This window comes from Zingiber officinale, chromosome 8A, assembly GCF_018446385.1.
Source record: "Zingiber officinale cultivar Zhangliang chromosome 8A, Zo_v1.1, whole genome shotgun sequence".
In the NCBI taxonomy this organism is placed as follows: domain Eukaryota; kingdom Viridiplantae; phylum Streptophyta; class Magnoliopsida; order Zingiberales; family Zingiberaceae; genus Zingiber; species Zingiber officinale.
In genome coordinates, this window is record NC_056000.1 from 45,888,310 (window position 1) to 45,902,721 (window position 14,412).

The 14,412-nt window shown below is 38.2% G+C and overlaps 2 protein-coding genes across 4 annotated transcripts; both read left to right on the forward strand.

Moving 5' to 3' along the window:
* Positions 1–737: 737 nt before the first annotated feature.
* Positions 738–10,337, forward strand: LOC122008790 (cysteine-tryptophan domain-containing zinc finger protein 7-like). 3 transcript variants are annotated; one of them, XM_042564635.1, is made up of 14 exons: positions 738–913; positions 1,526–1,598; positions 1,685–1,818; positions 2,053–2,418; positions 2,501–3,819; positions 3,920–4,332; positions 4,408–6,335; positions 6,430–6,581; positions 7,481–7,641; positions 8,232–8,392; positions 8,574–9,282; positions 9,421–9,517; positions 9,594–9,707; positions 10,084–10,337. In XM_042564635.1, the coding sequence occupies exons 1-11, from the start codon at positions 776–778 to the stop codon at positions 8,763–8,765; spliced, it is 5,037 nt and encodes a 1,678-aa protein (XP_042420569.1). In that variant the 5' UTR covers positions 738–775; the 3' UTR covers positions 8,766–9,282; positions 9,421–9,517; positions 9,594–9,707; positions 10,084–10,337. The 3 variants fall into 3 exon arrangements, with proteins under 3 accessions (XP_042420569.1, XP_042420567.1, XP_042420568.1); XM_042564633.1 differs by having other exon boundaries at positions 8,574–9,517; XM_042564634.1 differs by lacking the exon at positions 9,421–9,517.
* Positions 10,338–10,948: 611 nt separating this feature from the next.
* Positions 10,949–13,780, forward strand: LOC122012082 (zinc finger CCCH domain-containing protein 48-like). Its single transcript, XM_042568537.1, has 9 exons — positions 10,949–11,622; positions 11,752–11,847; positions 11,956–12,045; positions 12,154–12,255; positions 12,345–12,488; positions 12,755–12,874; positions 12,990–13,049; positions 13,390–13,478; positions 13,557–13,780. Exons 1-9 carry the CDS (start codon positions 10,954–10,956, stop codon positions 13,687–13,689), a joined length of 1,503 nt encoding a protein of 500 aa, XP_042424471.1. The 5' UTR covers positions 10,949–10,953; the 3' UTR covers positions 13,690–13,780.
* The last annotated feature ends 632 nt before the right edge of the window (positions 13,781–14,412 follow it).

The following is a 14,412-nucleotide window of genomic DNA, read 5'->3' on the forward strand; positions in this document are numbered from 1 at the left end:
TAATATTAAAATAAATATTTTTTAAATATAAAATAGAATAAAAATATCCTTCTTACTATTTTTTAAAAAGAAATATTCTTTCAATAATAAAATTTTAAAAATTACTGTTTTGAGCTTTATCTATTTTTAATTAATGTCAGGCTCTCATAATTCCAAACAGCTAGCGTTGGGTTTTGGCCGATTCAATTAAAGTTTTAAAGTTAGTAACCACAGTAATTTCGACTAACGAAAATTAGAAAATTCTTACCTTTTATTATTTTTCAAATAAGAAAATTAAAATTCCGACTAACGAAAATTATTGAAATACTATTAAATAGAGGGGAAATAAAAAGTAGTTAATTTTTTTTTATTACAATTTTTACAATCAATTTGCATAAAAGGAGAAACGTAGGGGGAAAAAAATTGGGAATAATATAGTTATTTTTATTTATTATCTTTTCCTTCCCCGTCTTCCTCTCGCTTTCTCTCTCTCATTCTCGAAGAACACCAAACAAGCGAACGAGATCGAAAGGAACCAGTGGCAGGGCGCTCGTGGCGATCGCCGTTCCCGATCTCGTCCGGAGAAGTCTCGATCTCGATCTCGGGGATCGACCACCCCGCGTGTTGCGCCGGCGCCGATCGCCGCGGGACCTGGGAGCCGCCGTCCTCCGGTGAGGGAGTCTAGGGTTTCGACCGCCGGAGGAAGGGGATTCAAGATATTTTGCTTTTTTTGGATTTTCAAGTGAGGGAGGGAGGGAGGGGAGAAGTGTGGAGGGGGTGAGGATTGCGTAATTGGATGCTGTCGGCGGTAAGGAGGGAGGATGCCAGAAGGGGGCTAGGAAGCATGGAGGAGGAAATCGAGCTCGAGGAAGGCGAGGCGTACTCCAGTCAGGAGGAAGACCGCAGCATCGATCCCGATGCTCTCTCCTACATCGTAAGTCCTCTCAGTTGGTTTCCCCACTCGTTTGTTTGCATTCTTTTCTTTGTTGTAGAACTCTTGGAAATTCTGTATTTTACGATTGAAATAGGATAGAAATATTCATCTCATGCTGGAGCTTTGCGGAAACAGGTAATCTGATGTGGTCAATTTTTTGTTTGGTCGTACATTTGCATTACTGGTGGTTGGGTTAATTAATGAGTGTTGATCTTAATCACGTTTTAGAACGAGTGGAAGCGGGTATGGTTCTAAAGATGAGTTTCTTTTTTGTTAAAAGAAAAAAAAGGTTCATCTGATAATTCAAAATAAAAAAGATCCTTTTAGTCTTGGATTTTTCTTGTTCTTGAGCGAAGCTCCAGTTGCCAGCATTATGGCATCAGAGAATTAGATAAATTTTTTTTCCTGAAGCCGTGAAAATTATACTGCTTCTAAATGCATGACAATTGTAGTGCATAAGACTAGGGAATTTATCTTTAATATGATGCAATTTGGATTACATCCAATCAACAAGATTGGAAAATTCCTTGCAAACTGTTAAACAAAGTCTAGACCACATTCATCACCGGTAGGCGGTATGTGATATTATTTTCTTTTAATTGTTTCTTTTAGGATGAAAAAATACAGGATGTCTTGGGACATTTTCAGAAAGACTTTGAAGCTGGGGTCTCTGCAGAAAACTTGGGTAAGGCAGAAAATTTGTCCCAGGAACTCATTGATCATCCAATTTGTATAGATTTCTCAGCTCATAAAGATGCATCCAATTTACAGGTGCAAAGTTTGGAGGATATGGTTCATTCTTACCTACCTATCAGCGTTCTCCTTCCATTTTATCTCATCCTAGAAGTCCAAATAAAGTGGCAAATCAAATTGTCGCTAAATCTCCCTCAAACATGTCAGTTGAGGTATGCAATTGGTTTTATGTTAGGTGCTAAGTCTCAATTAAAATCGGTTCTAAGTAATGTTCTGCAACAAAAATCTGGTTATTCAGCATCATTTTTTTTCCTTCATTTATTATGTGAAAACACATTTTTCTGCCGATTCAAATAGAAAAAGTTTATTCACAGAATCACTGCTAAATGCTAGATGATGTTCGTTAGTTAGTAAGCAAGATTGAGTTCACCAGCTCATACTTACAGGTCACAAAGCAGAACACTTCAGTTACGTTGAGTTCATCTTTTCCTAAAAGTAATAATGCAGCAGTTCCATTAGTGGACAATTCATGCAAATGGGATATCACTATGAATAAACCAAACACTCAGGACCCTAGTTTGCTGCAGACACCGTTTATTAAGACAACCAATTGTTCTGACCACAAAACGCTGAAGCTTCGCATTAAAGTGGGTACTGACAACAGCTTGGCTAGAAATAATGCTGCTATTTACAGTGGACTAGGCCTAGATATTTCTCCATCACCATCTTCTGAGGAAAGTCCTGATGGAAGCAATGGAATTTTTCCTGAATCGGATAATGCATCTGATGAATCTCCCAGGACTATTATCCAGGTAAATTTGCTTTTATCTCTTGTCATATTGGGTAGGATTTCTTTCATATTTTTTTATAATCCTAATCAATCTTCTTCTGCAGGTTATGACATGTTTTCCTATTCCTGGTGTCCATTTTCTTTCACCACTCCAAGATTGTTTATTTCACTCAATTGAAAAAGAGCTCTCTTTGAACAAACCATATAAACAAGGGAAACTGTCCAAGGAAAGGTCTGAAACTACACCTGGCTTTATTGATTTTTCTACACATTCAAGAGAATCAAATGGTCTGCTGGAGAAGCCAACTAAGTTGAGTCAGCAGAATGGGAGGCCACAGGGAGCAAAGTCTTCCGAAGACAAAGGTGCCCTAATCTTGAATAGGGGAATTGACATAGAAGTTCAACCAGCTCAAGTGCTTGCCTCTACTTCTTTTGCTAGGGTTTCTCCCAATTCAAAAAATACTAAAAAAGCAGATGGACAAATAGGTGAAAACACTGTACACACTGAATGCAACGCCCTGGATCACCCAATGGAAATCAGAAAGGATTTACCAAAGGAGAATCCTGGTACTGGTCCTACAAAAGAAAAAAAGTTTGAGCTAGTTGATAGCACAATAAATAATGTGGTTGGCTATTCAGTAAACAGAATCATTCAGTCAAAAAGGAAATCAAGTGAAAAAACAAGCATGACAGAGAGAGCATTTGAGGATCAAAATACAAATAATCAAAAGAATGGGAAACCTGATCTCCAGAGAGAAGGGAGAGTCAAGGTTGATAAAGGTTCTGAGATTTCGAACACTGACTCAAGTGGAGAGAAGAGGAGGAATGAGCAAGTAGCTGAAGCAAAGGACCAAATACCTGAGAAGAAAAGAAAAGTAATCTCAAGTCAATCTGATTTTGGAGAGGTTGTGAAGGACAGTGTAAGTGGAAGCTCATCTGCAGCATTAAATGAAAAAAAGAAAAAATTTCATGGAAAAGGTGATCATGAGGAGAAGTCTAAAGCTCAAAAACCACTTAAATGTCTTAGTGGGTCTGGTGCTAAGGAATCTTATGGAAATAGCAACTGGGATATCAAAACCGAAGAGACTGGAGTTGGTTCATCAAATAATTTAAAGGTTAAGAATAAGGTCATGAAACACAAGCATGAAGAATCCATTGTGCCTTTTCGGCCATTCAAGGAAAGGTCTGGTGGTAAAAAGATGGGGGACACTCTAGCTTTAGGTACATCTGCTGGTGAACCAGTTTCTGTACCATTGACATGCAATGCCCCTGCTGCAGATGCACCCATTGCTCCTCAAGCCTCCATTGTTATTGAAGAGAATTGGGTACTATGTGACATATGTCAAAAATGGCGCCTCTTACCATATGGCACAAATACTGGTCAGCTGCCACCCAAATGGCAATGTAATTTGCTGAATTGGTTGTAAGTGCCTCTTCATCAACAAACTGGATCAGTTCTTTGCTTATGCTTCTTGACATATTACCTTTTCTTTATGGTCTAACATATTGATATTTTTGCGTAGGCCGGGGATGAATAGTTGCCATTTCAGTGAGGATGACACAACAAATGCTCTGCATGCATTGTATGTTGCCCCTGCTTCAGAAAATGTTGCTAGCCTAGATGGCTTTGACCCTCCTGCTGCAAGCACATCTTTGGCTAGTGGAATCCATCTTGGAGTGCCTACTACTATGAAGAAGAAAAGTTCTCAAAAAGATGCTTTGGTACTAAATCAATCAATCTCTTCAGAGTTTCCAAATTCTGTAAAAAAGGATGACCAAGTCTCAGTTAATGCTAATCAAAATCTGCCTGCTGAAGTTAATTCGTCATGTAAAGGTACAGTCAGTACTCTAGGAAGATCAACTACTTTCAGCACAGAAAAGCGCAAGCCAAAGCAAAAAGACAAACATAAAAATCATGGATTCTATTCAAGTGGAGGTATTGCTTTTGCTTGTCAATCTTTTTTGGCCATGTGAACAAGACAATATTTCCTTGTCTCTTTGTTCTTTTCAGGTATTCATAGTGAAAAAAATGAGAAACATTCGAAATCAAAAAGTAAGAGAATTGTTGATCAAGATGATCTTAGATCACCAAAGAAGCACAAGAAAGAACGCTTGCAGAGCTTAGAATATGATATGCAAGACAATCCAACCCCATCTAACAAAGTAAGGGATGATGTTCTGTGTTTTGATAATGGACATATCAAGGAGCACCTCAGTACTTCGGATGTAAAGAAGTCCCTTATCACAAAGAAGAAACTATTGCACCAAGAAAGTCAGCGCAACCGGAAAGCACTTGCAACTAACCAAAATGAGGAAAATGGGGTCAATATCAAAGAAAATTTTAGTCAATTGGTGTGTGTTCCGGATAAAAAGGCTGATTTATCAGTGTCTGAAGGAAAGATATCTAAGATCAGTAACCTCAATAACAGGAAGGATAAAAAGCAAACAATATCTAGAATGGTCTTGGTTGCCAATGGAGATTACATACCTGATGAAATGGATGAGGAAACCGTCAATTTGGTTGAGAAAGACCACCCCTCAAATCGGGGCCAGGAGAATGCAGCATTCTCAAGGGATCTGGACTTTGATTCCTTAAAGAGGAATTCCTCAAAGTGGAGGGGTTCTAACTCTGTGCAACCTAGTTTAGCTGCTAATTCAAGTTCTTCAAAGGTTTCTGGTTCCCAGAAAAGTAGATCCAATATTCCAGAACCAAAGGGATCTCCTGTTGAGTCAGTTTCATCATCACCTTTGAGGATACCAATTATAGAAAAAGAATCAAGCAAAAAGAATTCTGATAAAAAATATGCTACTCACACTGATTCATCTGTGTTGGGAAGTCCCAAGAGATGTACAGCTGTTGAAGTTCACAGGGGAAATAGACCTGCAGCAAAGTGCAGGAAGGATAATTGCTTTTCTTTTGAAAAACAATCTATTGAAGATCATAAGGCAGCAAATTCTGCTAATCTAGATTCTTTCAGAGGGACCATTGGCTATTTGGAGAAGGGAAAAACCCTGTCGACTGCTGGCAAATATGATGAGAAACTGCTTGTGAAACAGAGTGCTCATGATAAGACTTTCCCCATTGAGAATGGAGATAATCCGTACAAGGATGATTATCAGGACATAAAGAAAGCCAGTAGGCATCACCAAATGGGTGACCCCTTACAGCGGATGTCTGGTAAAAGCGCTTCAGGAATTAAAGAGAAACATCGAGGTTCTAAGTCTGATTCAGAAAAAAGTAGGCTTAAGGCTTCTGGTTCTCTTTCTGATAACAAAGATTTGAACTCTGCAAATAATCTGAGAAGCTACAGACCTGCGACTATTGCTGATTCCTGTAGGAATGAAAAAGATGGCACCCATGACAAGTGTGTGAAGGATTGCTTGGTGAAGAAGGAACACAGTTCGAGATGGACAACAAGTAAAATAGATAATAGTTTGTCATTTGCTTTGCAGGATCATATGGACATGAATGGTAATTCTGTGCATGCCAATCAACAAAGAAATGTAGATTCAAAAAATTTAGTTACTGGAGCTAGAAGTTCCAAACCAGAAATTCAAGTGGCACCTTTAGAACATGAGCAAATAGTGCACCAAAATGGTTCACATAAGACTCGTATCCCAGATCTACTGACTGGACAAGAGAAGTCACTGTTCAAATTAGCTTCTCGAGATAAACAAGAAACTCAAGCTCGCTGTGTTGTCTCTACACCTCTCAAGCATCATAGATCTGATGGTGAGATGGGTGATGCAGTAACTACTGATGCCTTGAAAGTGGTAAGACAACAGAAGCATCCAGATAGTCATTGTGGATCACACCATACTGATACGAGACATGCCATTTCTAATGGTCCGGACACATCCAGTCCAATAAGAAAGGAAAACTATACTGTTCTTATTAAAGAAGCAAGAGATCTTAAACACACTGCCAATCGCCTAAAGGTAAATGTACTCTCACGTATCACTCTGATCACACTGACTGCTATTCCAATGTGATTAAAAAATTTGTTTGCTTCTTACAAATGATGTTTTGCAGATTGAAGGACGAGAACTTGAAAGCACTGACCTGTTTTTTCAGGCTGCCTTGAAATTTCTACATATTGCCTCTCTTATAGAACCTGCTACTTTTGATAGTGCTAAATTAGCAGAAGCAGCACAAATGTACTTTGAAACGGCAAAACTCTGCGAGTAAGTTAAGAATTACATGAACACTAATTGGTGTAATGTTATATGCAATATTAAAGTTAGTATACTCCAAGGCCTCATAGTATACACCAAGTTCTTGTATACAATTAAATGTGTTTGGATAAAATTTTGTAGCCAATCCTAAAGTCACGAACTCATGATATCTTTTATTTTTATGTTGTAAAACACATTGAGGACGGTTGATTATTATACCATAACTGACTGTTAACCCGATTTCGGAATTTCATGAGCAAAGCGAATGACAAAAATAAGTAAGAATATATATATGTTTTATTGTATGTACATATTATATGTATGCATAAATATGTTTTATTGTGTGTGTACGCATGCATATGTGTGTGTGTATACCAGTGTGTGTGTGTATAGCATACAATAACGGTACCAACATGACATGATATGATACTGAATCTGAATTGTTTTGGTTGAAGACCGAACCTACAATATATTTTGAGATTTTGAATCTTGGTTCAGCTGAACCAAATTGTTTGATTTTTTGTGTGGCTTGAGATATTTATTAATTACCACCAACCTGTTAATTATAGGGTCACTTCTTATCCATGACGATCAAGGGTTGTGCTAAAACAGTTTTGAATATAGTTAACTAGATTTATATAGTAAGCTTCAAATAATGAGATTTACCCACTTCTCAGGTGTTTAATGCTGTTAAAATGGTTGGTCTAAATTAGATGTTAAGGTCATCTTTTATGTATGATTAAAATAGCAATGTTGTACAAAATTTAGCAACCAAGAATAAATAATTAAATATAGGTTATAACAAAGACAACTATGCAATAGTGCTGCACTACTTCAATATCTGTGTCAGGGATATAAATCTATCACGTCAAAAAATTATGCAATAATGTTATACTTTATCTTGACAGATTTGTAGCCCGTGAATGTGAGAGAATTAAGGAGATGGCTTCAGCTGCTCTAGCATACAAGTGCATCGAAGTGGCTTATCTGAAGGCTGCATACTGTAAAAATCCTAATGCATGTAGAGACCGGCATGAGCTGCAAGCTGTTTTTCAGTTTCTTCCTCCAGGTTTGGAAGTGTGGCATTTTCAATAGTCATACATTTCAGGTTCCATTATCTTTGAAGGCTAATGTGTTTGATTGTCTTTAGAGATCATACTTGCTTGTTTGATCACTGAAGCCATGTTAGGGTAGTTTTGCTGATGGTGCCCTTTTACTTTAAGTTCCCCTCAGTTCGTGCTTCAAGTGATTATAACTTTTTTTTTTGTCTATGAACAATATTAGTGCACTCAATTTAGATGTCTATTTTACTGGTTAACAATTATTTGTTTTTCCCCTCTGGGTGCATGTTTAAATAACCAGTTACCAATTCCTTAGTAGCTTAATTTATTCATTGAGTTCTGGTCGTGAATTGTATCTGATGCTTTGCTATAGCTATAATGATTTCCTTTACTTAATCATGCCTTAATAATTAAGTACATTTTTAATTGAAAGTATGATTTTCTTGGTAAGAAGTGAATAAACTTTGAGGATGACCTTCCATCTTAGTATTCATATTTCCTTTTACCTTTTTTTGGGCTAATTTAGCCCCCTCCTTTTCTCATGCCAGTTAGCATACCATGCACTGGTTTTTGATATTTGTTTGTCTTTGGATTTTAGGTGAATCACCATCTTCTTCTGCGTCGGATGTTGATAATTTAAACAATCAGGCGTTATTGAGTAAGAATGTTTCAGTGAAAGGTGTAAGTTCTCCACAAGTTGCTGGCAACCATATTTTAGCTGCACGCCATCATCCTCAAGTTATGCGTTTGCTTCATTATGTAAGTTAATAGATTACTCTTGCTTTCTCATACTGTGATCCGTATATATACACGCCAACTTTCTTATTCTGTTTGTGTAACAATTGAAAACTGACTAGATTATTGTCCTAGTGTCTAAAGTGTTCCGTGGTAGTTTCCTTTTTGTACATATAAAAAAAGGTTCCACTGCACTTTATTGCAGGCAAACGACCTAAACTGTGCATTTGAAGCAACTAGGAAAATACAAATTTCGATTGCAGCTGCTAGTGCCAATCTTGACAAGGACAGGCCAGACAGCCTGTCTTCAGTGAAAAAGGCCCTCGACTTCAACTTTCATGATGTGGAAGGGTTGCTTCGACTTGTAAGAGTTTCACTGGAGTCTATTGGTCGTTAGAAGCTTGTGGTTAGTTGAGAACTCCTCTGTGAATAGACCTGTAGATAACTTCTGCTGTTGCAGTCTCTTCATTGGCAGACATCCTAGGCTCAAAACTAATTTTCTGCTGCAAGTTGAATAATGTTTTCCACGAAGAGACTGGGTACTTTCCAGCTCGATTGATTGAATGTGTAAAGAGAAAAGCTGGCTTGCAATTTTTTGTACATTGGACGTTGCAGGCTTTGTTAGATACTGACCAGGGATTAGGAAATGCATAAGAGATGAGTATGGGTTATATCTATCGTCGGTCTCCCTGTAAAAGAAGTGGAGTTTACACGAGCTGATTGTATCATGGGCCCTGATATTCATGTTGATTTGTTCTGTCGAGGTTCCGCCATAAACGTTAAAGAGAGATGCCTGTGAACATGACTGGAACTGGTACAGATGCATGAACTGCTCTATAAAGTCACCAAGTGCTGAGGCCCAATAACTTCTTTCAAATACTTGAAGCCCCATCACATCGGATACAACAAATACGGTAAGTTCGTGTTATCTCATTTATATATGAATCCAATTACTGGCGCCAGATGAGCTTACTACTTGGACTTATCTTTCTCACGTTCTGTCATCTTGCTGGCATGTTATATTTGTACTTGCATTTTTCCATGTTTTCTAGTTTATCGTCAATGAGGTAGACTGACATTCATGGTTTAAAGGAATCAATCAAGTTGTCCATTTTCTAACAGAATCTTCTGCTAACCATTCAGTGAGAGGTTAATTCACCTGGAATTTTTCATTTTAGTTTTAGTTGGGTCTTCTTGGGTTATTTTAACTTTAGTTTCTTTGCAGGGTATCTCGATCCATAACAGTGTAAAATATACTAACAGTAGCAGTAGCTGGGGGGCAAGATTGCAGCAGCTATGTTCACGTCGATGTCAGTTTTCCTGCTGAGCTGCTTAAGTGGTAAAACTGTTGGACTTATATTTGGAAGATTCGAATCTTAGCCAGAAGGGTAAAATTCAAAAAGAATGCCCCCCAATCTAAAGTAAAAAAAAAATATATTGAAGAAAATATTCACACCTTGTTCTTTTATTGAAGAAGGCTATACTGTAATTTATTAACAATATTGTTTATGCAATCTATTTTTGTTAAGTGAGAAATCAATAAGAAAGTGAATCTCCCAATGGAATTATTATTATTATTATTATTATTATTATTATTGTAAATTGATAAGCATATACAATGGGTAACAATATGAAAATTGCTCTTTTGATCGTGCACCATGACATGATTGTACTAACGTTAGCGCTCTTTTTTTTTGGTTGTTTTGTTTTTTCAGGTTGGACGAGGCCACAAGATGGGCATCAACACAATAATGTTGTGCGAATTGTACAGGCGAGCGTTTGGAGTTCAGAGTTCAAGCGCTGAGCCTCTTGCCCCATGCATAGTTAACGTCACCACTGACTAATTCATTCATTTCCTTTATAAATTTCTATAGTCTATTAGTCGAGATGAATATTTTTTTTTCTCCGCTGTTTGCTGTTGATTATTTTTACTGAATAAAGATGCGTTCTTTGAAAAGCTTCAAGAGAATTTTTTCCCCCTTTGTTTTTTATTATTGCACTTAAAGATCATGAATCCAGGATAGTAAAAGCGAGAAACACATTACTTGTATGTATGAAATTTTGGTAGTATTTTTTATTATTAATGCTCTTACTGAAATTATCATTTTTGATCCGACAATACCTTTTAATGTCGTAAAAATATTGAACTAGTTAACAACACTGAGTTTATGACGACCAGGTTAAATTTACGGAAGTTTTTTTTTGACTTCAAGTAAACCTTACAAATGTATCGTAGCGGATGCTGATATACCTTTTAATATCGTAGAGCATTCAGCAAAAAAAACACAAAAATATTTTGACGAAAGAAAGGTCTGGGGCAAAATTGTAGATAGATGATCCTGCTAATGGGCGGCCCAACATAATGATACCCAAATCCATGGCCTTAACCTAGTTTACCTGATAATGGGTCTGGAAATTGAGCAGGATAATGGACCAGCTAATGAACTTGATAATTTTGAGTTAATGAATTGATTCCAATTCCAAACTTGTTCGGATTGCTTCTCGTCTACGCCACCTATATAAGCTCCGACAAACCCTTTCCTGAGACTATTTCCACTCTTCTCTTTCAATCTGCGATTCCAGAGATGGAGAAGACCGACTTCGTTCGACGGGGAATCAAGCGCGTCTACCAGAGGCCGAACTCCTCTTACCATGCCACGGCGCCTTCCCATCTCCGAGTCTGCTACTACTGGCGGGCGGGAAGGTGCAATCGCCACCCGTGCCGCTTTTTGCATGGCGAGTTGGCCGACGCACCGACCCCTGTGGCTGCCGCAATCATGAAGCGGTGGCTGGCGCCGACCTACGCTAACACCTCTGGCCTTCCTTCCGTGTTGGGGAAGCGCCGCGACGCCAGCCCACCCGTCGTCGCAAACAAGAACGACCATGCCGCCGACGCACCACCTCCTCTGGATGCCACAATCAAGAAGCTGCGCCCCGCATCGACCAGACCTAACACCTCCGACCATCCCTCCGAGTTGGGGAAGTGTTGCGATGCCAGCCCACCCGTTGTCGCAAAGAAGAACGACAATGCCGCCGACGCACTACCTCCTGTGGCTGCCACAATCAAGAAGCGGCGGCTGGCGTGGACCAACCCTAACACCTCTGACCCTCCCGCCGAGTTGGAGAAGGCCCGGGACGCCAGCCCACCCATCGGAAAGGCCAACGACAACAAGATTCGCGGCCAGTTCTTCGCCGGGAACTCTACTTGCGGAGGAGTATTCTCCCATCTCGCTTCTCTCCGAGGGCACAAAAACGTGAGTTACTTTCCTTTCCCCTGTGTGTTATTTTTTTTAATTTCAAAAAAAGAAAACGAATTTTAGGCTATGATCTCCGAGTTGCTCGCACATTATTAATTGTGTGTTTGACATCATTGTTATGTGCAGGCCGTCTCAGGAGTCACACTTCCAGATGACTCAGACACGTTGTTCTCTGGAGGAAAGGACGAAAGGTTAAGGATTTGGGATTGCCATACTGGTCAGGTATATACAGCAACACCTGTTAACATAATCTCTTTCTTTCTCCCTTCCAAAACCTTGCATTCATGTATCGCTGATGTCCAAACTCCCCTTTACATTCACCTGATACAGCTCCTTGCTAGCTTCAAAATGGGAGGGGAAGTGGGTTCTCTGATAAGTGAAGTACCCTGGATATTTGTAGGAGTTCCAAATTCTATCAAGGTCAGTAAATAGATACTTCGATTCAATTTTACTTTTTCTTTCCCTGTTCAGAGAGTAATTGCATATTCAATTTTACTTTTTCTTTCCCTGTTCCTTGTGGCAATGCAGGTCTGGAACACTAAAATGGGAACTCAGACTTGTCTTGATGGACCAAATGGACAGGTCCATTCTTTGGCTGCTGCCAACGGATTGCTATTTGCTGGTGTTCAGGTATTCTATATGCTTGCTTATCCTGCTTTTATATGCTTTACATTTTTCTGTTTGATTGCTGAATTCTCATCCCTATATTCTTGCTGCAGGATGGAAGTATACTAACATGGAAAATTGATTCAGAAAATAACTCTCTGGAGCTAGCAGCCTCCCTTGTTGCTCATAAACTTACAGTAACCTCATTTATGGTGGGCGACATGCTTTACTCTGCCTCCATGGACCACACTATCAAAGTAAGAATCATGTCATGTATTATTGTCAAGTTAGTCATTTGTTGTTTCGTTTGATACTAGTTACAGAAATGAGTTCTTTAGTTCTAGTTAAAACAAATGATGCCTGCATATTATACACAATGGAAGACTTTGCATCTCCTCATTTTTCCATTTGCTAAGATATTTGAAGGAAATAAATGCTGTATTTTCTATTTTTTAACTTGATTTCAGCTTTATCTGTGTAGAAGAATGTTGTTTCTCTAATATTTCATTATCTTCTCCTTCAGGTGTGGAACCTTAATACCTTGGAATGTGTACAGACAGTCATTGAACATAAGTTGGCAGTCTTGTCGTTGCTACGTTATGATAAATTTTTGATTTCATGTTCCTTGGACAACACAATAAAAGTTAGTTTTCTTTTACATTCTCCATGTTTTTTTTTCTATTGCACAACATTCAATTTGACTTCACTGAAATGGTGATTGATGTTTCTAATCATTGTTTTTAATCTTCTCGATGTAGATTTGGACAACTACCAAAGGTGGAAATCTAAAATTGGTATATTCCCACCAAGAAGACCATGTAAGTAATCTTTGTACTGTTAAACTAAATTTTTAAACACAACATGATTATAAAGAAGCAAGCAAGCAATGAATTCCCTTACCCTTAGGCAACATGTTCATAAAAATCTAGTTTTATTTGGTAATGAGAGATAAAGAAACATTTGTGAGTTTTGTTGACATTAATTATGTGAAACATAGACATTCTTGTTGAACTTATTTTGAATTTTTATGCTCAAATTAAATTCGACAAATGCTACTGTGACTAGACAAAACCCCATGCTTATGTTTTGAAAACACACCTTTGTAGTCCATTTATAAGGATCTACTAATTAATTCTATTTTTTTGTTATTATTTTCAGGGTCCTGTTTGTTTACGTGGGATTCAGGGGGCACCCATCCTACTATCCTCTTGTAGTGATAACTCCATTCGCATCTATGAACTGCCATCGTATGTCTATTACTTTGTCTTTTTTCTTCATTATTGAATTGAGCAAAAACTAATAGAAAATGTTCTGTTGTTTTGCAGATTCATTGATAGAGGTTATATTGGTTGCAAAGAAGAAATTGACAGTATTCAAGTTTCCCCTGGTGGATATCTTTACATTGGACATGTTACTGGACTGCTCGATGTCTGGAAGTGTGAGACTGCTAGTATCTAGTCATATGGTGCAAGATGTATTAGCTAGACAAGAGTGTGACTTCATTCCTTATTTTTTTTTCATAGTTTGAGAGTTATTCTTGTAGAGTTAATTGAGATAAGATGATCTTGTATGTATATCTTTTCAATTATTTTTCTGTATAATATTTTTGCTCTTTTTCATACCTACAACACATTGTAAATTTGTATCCTTATACTTCTCAATACAAACATACAAGATTGTCCTTACTGTATTAGCAAAAGGGACGAGTGAAAAAGCAAAAACGAGGGCCAGAAGACGAGAAACAAAGAGTCTAGGTACACCCATCAAAAACACTGAGCCAAAAGTTTGTGTTCATTTTTGTACACAACAAAACAAAGTTTAAGCTTAGTGTTCAGCGACAAAAGCTGTGCATCATCAGTCGACTTGAAATTGAGTTAGACTATCGACATCAATTCACTTCGAACCATTAAACATTATAGCCCGAGATATAAAACAAGAGAAGCTATTTGCAGGGTGATACAATGACCAAAAGAGAGAGTCTACTAGGGAGGCCAAATTGATCGAGGTCAACGAGAATAGCGACAGAAAGGCAGAGTGATGATTATTCCATGGCACACAAGTAGACACATGCTCTTCATGATAAACAAGTGCATTACTTTCCTATAATCCATTGCTAGTGCCCATTGACGCAATCCAAACACACTGGTCAACCTTGCTCTTTCTCCCTCCCTTTCTTATCCT

What these genes read in the sequence shown, in the direction of transcription:
- LOC122008790 (XM_042564633.1), top strand. Translation starts at nt 776, where the DNA reads ATGCTGTCGGCGGTAAGGAGGGAGGATGCCAGAAGGGGGCTAGGAAGC. An exon ending in CCTCAAACATGTCAGTTGAG is followed by an intron (nt 1,819 to 2,052) that starts GTATGCAATTGG and finishes TCATACTTACAG; the next exon opens with GTCACAAAGCAGAACACTTC. An exon ending in TGGATTCTATTCAAGTGGAG is followed by an intron (nt 4,333 to 4,407) that starts GTATTGCTTTTG and finishes TGTTCTTTTCAG; the next exon opens with GTATTCATAGTGAAAAAAAT.
- LOC122012082 (XM_042568537.1), top strand. Translation starts at nt 10,954, where the DNA reads ATGGAGAAGACCGACTTCGTTCGACGGGGAATCAAGCGCGTCTACCAG. An exon ending in CCATGGACCACACTATCAAA is followed by an intron (nt 12,489 to 12,754) that starts GTAAGAATCATG and finishes CTTCTCCTTCAG; the next exon opens with GTGTGGAACCTTAATACCTT. An exon ending in ATTCCCACCAAGAAGACCAT is followed by an intron (nt 13,050 to 13,389) that starts GTAAGTAATCTT and finishes TATTATTTTCAG; the next exon opens with GGTCCTGTTTGTTTACGTGG.